Source organism: Sinocyclocheilus grahami, unplaced genomic scaffold (genome assembly GCF_001515645.1).
Source record: "Sinocyclocheilus grahami isolate Dianchi unplaced genomic scaffold, SAMN03320097.WGS_v1.1 scaffold213.1, whole genome shotgun sequence".
NCBI lineage: Eukaryota > Metazoa > Chordata > Actinopteri > Cypriniformes > Cyprinidae > Sinocyclocheilus > Sinocyclocheilus grahami.
Window position 1 is genome coordinate 307,707 of NW_015505392.1, and position 10,077 is coordinate 317,783.

Genomic DNA, 10,077 nt, shown 5'->3' on the forward strand with positions numbered 1-10,077 from the left:
TGGTTGCTGAGGAAATACAACAACTTTGCGCTGTGGATCACCGGATTGGCTTTCACCGTGGACGAAGCAGAGTCCAGACCTGGGTCGTCACATGGGGTTGCCGCAAGCACTCCGGACGCTCCTTCGTCGAATCCGCCGGCCGCGCCGTTCTCAAGCCCGCCGCCTCTGCTCACTCTAGCCCTCTGGCCGTTCCTTACTCTAGACCCCGGCCTCTGCTCACTCTAGGCCGCCGCCGCTCACTCTAGCCCCCCGCCGCTCACTCTAGGCCGCCGCCGCTCACTCTAGCCCCCGGCCTCTGTTCATTCTAGGCCGCAGCCGCTCACTCTAGGCCACCGTGTGTGACACTGTGTTTCGTTGTGAAAGCGAAACTACTTTGTTTGGCCTTCCAAAAATGGACACGACTAGAAATCAGTTGTTAAGTTGTATTTACAACACTGTTCCAGAACATTCAACCCAAATATTCAGATGTGTGCAGCACATTTTATGGAGGACCGTTTCCTGATCCTGGTAGAGTAGACTACAATGCCGGCTGTTCTGACTCACGGACTGTAAGTAAGTTTTTTATATTTAAAAAGTTTTTATATTTTATATATTTGAAGCGAGTTTTTTAGGCAGTGTTGAGTAGGGCTTGTTGTTTGTCATTTCTCCTATCACAAATGCAGACATGGTTTTATGTTTACACGGCGCGTTGCAACGCAACGCGTAAAAAGACAGTATAAGTCATTATAATCCATAATTATGTCCCCACTGGCTGCACACTGCTCTCCCACTCGTCACGAAGAGGAGGTAATCAAGTCTTCTGTCTGTCTGAATGCGACTAAGGAGGTCGCTCCTGAGTCTTCAGTTTATCTGAATGCGACTCGTTGTGAAGAGGAGGTCATTCCTGAGTCTTCAGTTTATCTGAATGCGACCAAAGAAGTCAACACTGAGTTACTTGGTTGCCCTTAAGTGGCCACGGTGGCCTATGGAATCCTCTGTGCTCCTGTCTCCTGTAACATGGCCATGTCGGTCGATGGAATCCTCTGTGCTCCTGTCTCCTATGACCCAGCCTTTGCAGCCGATGGAATATCCTGTTCTGCTATCCCTGTGTTCCAGTTTGCCCTGAGGTAGCCATGGAGACCAACCTAAGTGCCCTAGTCACTGCCACAGAAGCCGAACAAAATCCCTTCATAACAGCTACTGAGATCGATTAATCTCCCCTCGTCTTGGCCTTGAGGGTAGCCATTGAATTATCTGCTTATCTTTATGATGCCTTAGGTCTGTCGAAATCAGCCTTCCAGACATCATCAAGTTCGCCGGCCCTCCAGACACCCTTGTCAAAAATAAATAAATGACAAGGAAATTATACATTTACACACCTAAGGTTTATATCAACCAAAAATAAAGAACATGTGCAGCGCATACAGTGGTGTGTCAGAATTGATTGCCTGTGTAGAAAGTAACTGCTCATGCTTCCTCTACATGGGTTCTTCTCATAAAGGAGTAAGCAGCATGTAAAACAAGAAACATATAATACGCACTGTTGCTCAATATTTAATTACAGCTTCGGATGCATGACATTTTCATTTGCTACAAGGATACACAAGATGCATGTTCAACGCGGACCATGCTTAATGCGCATCTCCTATATGAAAAGCATTTTAGGGGACCCTTAAGGGGCCCTTGGCTTTTGGGGGCCCAAGGCGGTCTCCTACTTTTGCCAAATGGGTAAGTCCTCCTCTGCTGAAAATATGTAATCTAATTTCTCCCTGTGGACTGGACAATTGTTCTCAACTTTTCGTTTTCATTTTATTTTCTTTTGTCTAGAACTGAAGGATAAGCGTGGAGGTCCTGAGCAAATCATGTGCTCCCCACCACCTGAAAAGAGGGTTAGACGAGTATCAGACTTTATCAGATGTGGTAGGCTCGGGTGACGAGGCGGTCCCCCCTCAGTGCCAGGATGATGTATCTGCGTATATCGATTTCAAGACACCAAATAATGAATCTTTTGATGTGCTGACTTGGTGGAAGGAGCATGCTGTTTTATTCCCCACCTTGGCTCAGATCGCAAGATCTGTCCTTGCCATCCCGACATCAAGCGCCACAAGCTAGAGAGACTTCTCCTATGCTGGGTTTGTAATTCAGGAGCAGAGGAGTCAGCTGAAACCATCAACAGTAGATGACATTCTGTTCTTGTATAGCAACCTTTAGGACTGTGTGTAATATCTCTCTGTATCGCTCTCTCTCTCTCTCTCTCTCTCTACAATAGCCAATCAATAAGTGGGTAACGCTTTACATAAGGTTCCCTTTATAAATGGTTTATAAAGGTCTTCATAAATGACTAATAACTCATTTACAAATGCATTACAAAACATTAATAAGCAGTTATAAATGCATGAATAAAAGGCTGATTTTGATGCAATACCTGCCTAATAGTGAGCCATTTTTAACTCACATGTTACAAATGCTTAACAAATATATTTATTAACACTTATTTCTCTCAAAACCAGATTCCTGATTTTATTCATGATGCAGCAAAATTTGTACTATTTTAGCAAGATCGAAGAGTGTTGTATTTATGGTTTTCTCATTTATATCTAATGACTCATGTCACTTTTCTTACAATGTTTCTTACCAGAATCTACTTTGTACCTTACCCATGATTCTCCACAAAAGTCCATGATGCCTATCCACAGCAATGATTAGAAACCGTTATATTTTGTTTATCAAGATTTAATTATCTGTAAGGGACATCCCGTGGTAACTACACTGTAAAAAAAATCCGTAAAAATGCATTATATGCAATGCAAATTATTTTTATTAGTAGTAGTAGCTACTTCTAATATAAAAATAAAAAACATTTATCACATTGTCATTTAGATGCAGCGGTACCTACTATTTTTATTAAGAAGATCACTGAACTCAGGGAAATGTAGGACAACAAACCATTCACATAAAAATGAATTCAGACAAATACTAAAACTCTACTACTCTATACTGTAGGACTATAATAGACCAAAGGAGAAAGGAACAAAATACAACAGAATGCAATAATATAAAAAAGAATCACTAAGCAAACAAACACAAAACTAAATGTGACATTGTATAAATACATTATATATTACATATTATAATAATATGTAGAAACAACATTAGAAATCTGTGAAAATTAATGTGAATTATATGTTGTTATACAATTTCTGATCCTTTCTGGTGTGCAAATTTGTGATTCTTTTTTTTAATTTTTTTTTGTTATGCACCGTTACATTTTGGAAATAAAAAAGGATCACATCACCAAAGCCTGTGTGTCTGTAATTGCCTGTAATTCTCAGTTACTTTAAAGTGTAGACGGCGGGGAAGTAAGAAAACACACAGTCAAATGTATCCTCAATACTTCAATTTATTCATAGAAATACAGATATTATAATTGCCTGTGTGTCACCAAAGCCTGTGAATGGCGCTAGCGACCATCCAATGTAAAGTTATGTTTTCAAAGAAGAAGAAGTCACGCTGTTAGGATTGTTCCAACATGCTCTGAAGCAAAATTATAATCTCACATAGTGTTTATTAATTTTACGGGTCAGCTAACTGTGAGGTGACTGCTGGGTATATTTTTCAACACATTCAAGTGTTTATATGTGTAATCGCTTTGTTAGTTGAATGAATTCGTTACCATACAAATCAATAACTGCTCTGGTGATCCCGCGGACGGTTCGATAGAGCGCAGGTAACGTTACTGCGAGTGTGGATGAACAAATACTGAAGTTACAGTGGGCTTTATCATGATATCAAAAAACAACTACTGATTGCTTATTAACATGATAATGTTCTGTAACTGTGCTTTCAGTCATTGATTTAATTATTTACTCAAAACTGTTAAATTAGATCAAATATAAATATGTATATTTTTTGGTGATTAGTTATAATTTGATGGAATACTTTATTGTGTTTCTGAATTGTTTAATGGGAGTTTACTTGTATAAGCCACTTTCCATGTGCAGTTATGCTCAGTAATGTTGTTTAAGTAGTTTTGTTTACATCAATAATAAAATGCATTTAACCGAGAAAAAAAAAACATTCTGTGTGTGCATTAACAATTAATAAATGATTAGTGTGTCCACTTTACTTTAAGGTTCACTTTCACAGGTTAATGATGTTCATAACTCATTAATAAATGGTTCACAGGTGTTCACTTTTAAGGTTAGCTTTCACAGGTTATTAACATTTATAAATCAGTAATAACTTGTTCACAGGTGTTCACTTTACATTAAGGTTCACTTTTACAGGTTACTAATGTTTATAGCTCATTAATAAATGGTTCACAGGTGTTCACTTTACATTAAGGTTCACTTTTACTGGTTACTAACATTTATAGATCATTAATAAATAGTGCGCAGGTGATCACTGTACATTAAGGTTCATTTTTAGATTATTAAAGTTAATAACTCATTAATAACTGGTTCACAGATGTTCACTTTACATTAAGGTTCACTTTTACTGGTTACTAACGTTTATAACTCATTAATAAATGGTTCACAGGTGTTCACTTTACATTAAGGTTCACTTTCACAAGTTATTAACATTTATAAATCATTAATAAATGGATCATTACATTAAAATTCACAGGTAATATTGGAATTACAATTTTCTATTTTAATATCTTGTCAAGTCATGGGTGTGCTTTTATTTTCCCCACAAAATAAAAATTCACAGGTGTTCACTTTACAATTAAGGTTCACTTTTACTGGTTACTAACGTTTATAACTCATTAATAAATGGTTCACAGGTGTTCACTTTACATCAAGGTTCGCTTTCACATGTTACTAACGTTTGTAACTCATTAACAAATGGTTCACAGATGTTCACGTTACATTAAGGTGCACTTTCACAGGTTATTCATGTTTATAAATCATTAATTAATGGTTCATTACATTAAAGTTCACAGGTAATATTGGAATTAAAATCATGGTTGTGCTTTTATGATTTTTCCACCAAAATAAAAATCATGATAATTAAATCTTGATAAACAAAATATAACGGTTTCTAATCATTGCTGTGGATAGGCATCATGAACTTTTGTGGAGAATCATGGGTAAGGTACAAAGTAGATTCTGGTAAAAAACATTGTAAGAAAAGTGACACGAGTCATTAGATATGAGAAAACCATAAATACAACACCCTTCAATATTGCTATAATAATAAATATTTGCTGCATCATGAAATAAATCAGGAGTCTGGTTTTGAGTGAAACAAGTATTTATAAATACATTTGTTAAGCATTTATAACATGAGTTAAAAATGGCTCACTATTAGGCAGGTAATTAAAACACACGCGAGAAGTGATAAGGAAATAACGCGAGAACCCACGTGCGTCAGACCGAAGTTCTCCAGCCAGACTGGAATTATTACATATAATTAATTACTAACTAATTATTTAAAAACAAAATATATAACCCGCAAATTGTCTGTGAGCTGATTTACAGCTACAAGGAGAAAAAGAAAAATTGATTATGCAGGAGGGAGATGCAGGGAACAGAGATTGGGTGTTCTGCAAAGAGAGAACTCGGCATTAGTAAACATTGAGACAATTGATCAATCAATTTGTAAAACGTCACCACTGGTATTTATCAACAACAGGCAGGAATATTTTGATATTATTTTAATGCTGTTTAAGGTAGACTTATAATATGAAATGTGCATGTTCTGTTACAAATCCTTGCAACTAATGCCGAGTTCACACTGCACGATTTTAGCCCGATTTTTCACTCGCCGACAGGTTTTGTGAAATCTCCGACAAATGCCCGACATCGGAGGCAAATCGGCGCTCGTTCACGCGAGTGACAATCACGCAGTGTGAATGATCAAAGACCCGATCTGAGGGAAGTTTCTCCTTGTAGCTGTAAATCAGCTCACAGACAATTTGAGGGTTATATATTTTGTTTTTAAATAATTCCAGTCTCGCTGGAGAACTTCGGTCTGACGCACGGGGGTTCTCGCGTTATTTCCTTATCACTTCTCGCGTGTGTTTTGTTGTGAAACGTAGTTTGCGGACCAGACAGAGCTGTCTGGGATTCTTCCTATTGTGAAGTCATGCAGTGTGAAACCCCCTGTCGCCGATCCATCGTGCAGTGTGAACACAGCAGCAACTGACTGCTACCCCAGATAGTCATGCAGTGTGAAAACAACGGCGATCTGACGAGTTTGAAAATCATGCAGTGTGGCCAAAGGTTTCATTGGTGCTTTCTCATCATTGCAAGTTTTCAGGTGCTGGCCAGTCACTTCTTCCAAGGGCCTAAACACTGCCATGTGACCAGACTGCTCCACTGCAACTACATAGTGTGTGTGTGTACTTTCAACACTAAGACTTAAGGTAATATGTGTAAAAGTTTAGAGTGTTTACTGCCATTAAAATGTGCTTTATTGTTCTCAGTGGCATCTACGCTAATATTAGACTGTCTCATTCTTATTCCGAGGTCACCGTAGCAACCAGATCCAGTCTGTATCCAGATCAGATGGTGGATCAGCACCTAGAGACGCACGCCCTCTACAGCCCTGAATGTCAGCAGAGACCAGGACAACTAGATGAGCCCCAGAGACAGATCCCCTCTGAAGACCTCGTCACCTAGAAAGCCATCGGGACAAGACCACAGGAACCAGACCAGTCCTCTGCTCAATCTGACCTGTGTTGCAGCCTGGAATTAAACTGCTGGATTCGTCTGGCCAGAGAAGAATGATGGAGTTTTGGTTCCTTCGACACACGATTTTTCGGTTTAATACTGTAAAGCTGCTTTGACACAATCTCAAGTCAATTAACAGCAAATTTAATTTTTGGGTGAACTATCCCTTTAAGCCTGCATGTTTAGTCTGTATGACAAATGTTATAAATGCAGATTGTTATTAAATAAAGGCTATTATGTGTTGTAATGTGTGTGTTTTAGTGATTGATAGACACCAGGAAATAATTCTTAAACTCAATATAAAATATAATAACTAGTTATACAGCAAATTCTTAGGATGCCCAAATAATAAATCTCAGTTGAGGTAATATATGAAACACATGGAGTGAATGGTTCAATTTTAATTGACACAATTTGCTGTAGTTTTCTAAATGTTTGACCAATTAAATACTTTTAGTTGAATGGACTATAAAACTATTTCAGTAAAGGTTGAGCCAACTAAAAAAATAACAATTCAGGCAACACATTGTAGGCAGAAATTGACTGAATGTAAAGTTTCTGTGGAACTTTTTACTAAATAATAATTAGTTGAAACGGCTTGAATTTTTTAGTGTGTGTATGTATACATGAGAAAATCAAAGAAGGCCTGCAGCCTGCAGAGCAGTACTCGTGTTTATTTGAAAGGCTACTACCGTTGAATAAATCTGCAGTCTGTTTGCATGGTGAGCTCACCGCCTCAGCACAGATGTTCACTGAACGGCACACTGAGGAAATGCTGTGACCGCTTCTCTATTTTAACCCTCTCTCTCTTCATCTTAGCTCTTTTTTCTTCTTCTTTCAATCCTGCCTCACTCCACTGGCTTGCACAATATTTTGCCGGTAGTCAAAACAGAATTGGATTGGTTTATTATCTTTCAATTAGCTCTGAAACAGGCAATCTGCATGATCTCTCAGCCTTTCTTGGTCTGTAGACTCAGAGATTGTGAGGCTCAAAGTTCACATATCTTTCCGCTTTAGTCAGACATACATATTAGGACAAATACATTTTTAAACTAATGTTGCAATAAATTAACTGTGATAATTACAATCCCAGCTTGTTTAATTTGAATGAGTATTTGTAGAATTTATGTAGAAATAAATGCTTTTGTAGCCTGCTGTTTGGTTTTTACCTGGTATCAGACGTCAGCCAAATAAAAATATAATTACTTTATCACATAAAAGCTCGAATTATTTTATTTAAAAAAATTCCAAGTTCAGTACAGTCTTTAAATCTCAGCTCATGTTTTAACAAGTCTCCATGATGCCAACAAAATCTGTTGGATGAGGATTCAGAAGGTTTTTTTTTAGAACAACAGTGCTACCTTGTGTTATTTTTGGGGTAGTGACTGAACTACTAACAGAAAACTGACTAGAGGCAGGATTTCTGGGTTTGAGGAATTATGCAACCGTTCAAAAGTTTGGGGTCAGTAATATATATATATATATATATATATATATATATATAGACATGAATGCTTTTATTCAACAAGGATGCATTAAAATAGATCAAAACTGACAGTAAGGACATTTATAATAATCCGTTGATCTTTCTATTTATTAAATACTCCTGAAAAACAATCCCGGTTTCCTCAAAAACATTAGACTGCACAATTTTCAACTGATAATAAGAAGAAATGTTTAAAATCAGCAAATTAGAATGATTTCTGAAGGATCATGTGACTCAGAAGTCTGAAGTAATGGCTGCTAAAAAAAAAGCAGCTTTGCCATCACCGGAATAAATTACATTTTGAAATATATTGAAATAAATAAATAGACAGTTATTTTACATTTATTTTTACCGTATTTTATATTTTGGATCGAATAAATGCTGCCTTGGTGAGCATAAGACACTTCATAAAAATAAAAATAAATATTAAGACCCCAAACTTATTAAAAAACAACAACAACACAAACTTAAAGCTAGAATGCTTATTATCGCTTCATGGTAAACAATTGTGAACAGTTATACTTGAGGAGGTACCCAACATACGCCATTCAAGCACTTTTGCTAGAAAAAAAAGTTCTCATTATTCAAAAGCTTATCATTTTTACAGGGTCAATGAAACCTTTAAGGTTCAACATTTCATACCTGTAAAATCAGATATCATACCTTCCTTAGCAGCTTTCAGACACGTTACGTTTAAACACAGATCCTTCATACTTTATCAATTCCAACATAAATATATATAAACATGCACCTTTTTGTTAATCAAGTTCGTTAGTTTATCAGCAAGACATTTATATTCGCAAGAAACGCTCAAAACGTGTTGTTTTTGGCTCGTGGTTCATCCCATCTACTTGATCCATTCCATCTATTTCATCTGCGATTTTCTCTCTGCAAGGTTGATGAGGGTGCAGGAGGCTGTAATAGAGTCCCAGAAAACCCAGTCCCATTGAATGAGACACTAATATAAAAAATATAATGGGCAGGACGTAGTCAGTCCATTCTGATTCCGGTTTGAGCAGAAACAACAAAATGGGTGCAGCAAGGTTTTGACCCACACTGAAAATGTAATACACAGTCATGTGGACTTTGGCGTTTTCTCCTTTAATGTTAAAGAAGGTAAAAAGGAGAATAACTCCAACAATGGTTCGATAAAGATATTCGAGGACTCGTGAAGTGCAGAAGTCGGTCTCCTCCACGAATGCCCAGACGGTTCCCACAAGCCATATGCAGGCCATTGCTACAGTACTGAAGGTGGAGAGCATGATGAAGAGCGTGAGGCTGAGGATTCGTGGGGTTATGGTAAAGATTTTGTAGGACAAGTATACGGCTGTTGGGATTCCAGAAGGCATCTCTTTAAGGTTAGGTAGAGAGCGCCGAAAACAGCGACGATAATCCACCGTGGCCCAGGCTATGGTGAGAAAAGACACGGCCATACTAATGTCTATAAAAAGAGAGAGAGAGAGGCTTTTGTTAAATTACTATTCAGTTTTATTTTTGGTCAAAATAATATATATAATATGAGCAATATCACTCGAGTACGAGAGCGGTGCCTAATAAAACCCTCTTTTGTGCGGAACTACTTCCTTCCGCCACGGATTCAAAGCTCAAGTTGACAGTTAAACATCCGTCACTTTTAGAATTCGTATCGAGGGCATGTGCTGCTTCAGTTAGGTTATTAGAGAGAAATAATGAGGTTATAAGAGAGAAACAATGCGGCAAGACGTGCATCCAAATGAGAGACCGCAAAGCTAGACGTTTCTTCTTATATAAACTAACGTACTCTACGATTAGCTCAGTGAATAATAATAATAAAAAAAAAAACATAGACCCGACTAGAACAAGCGGAGTGATACAAAATTGTGAAAGGGCGTTCCTGTAGCGACACCAGTACAATAGCTCACGGTTCTCAACCAATCAGATTTGAGAACCAGAACG

General features: G+C 37.7%; 1 protein-coding gene across 1 annotated transcript in view; it reads right to left on the reverse strand.

The window, feature by feature from the left end:
• Positions 1-8,768: 8,768 nt before the first annotated feature.
• xkr9 (XK, Kell blood group complex subunit-related family, member 9) overlaps positions 8,769-10,077 on the reverse strand; it is a 3,355-nt gene continuing 2,046 nt past the window's right edge. The window contains exon 3 of the mRNA XM_016286633.1: positions 8,769-9,583. Within this exon, the coding sequence (XP_016142119.1) occupies positions 8,934-9,583 (650 nt within the window). The 3' untranslated portion in view covers positions 8,769-8,933. The remainder of the gene's footprint in view (positions 9,584-10,077) is intronic.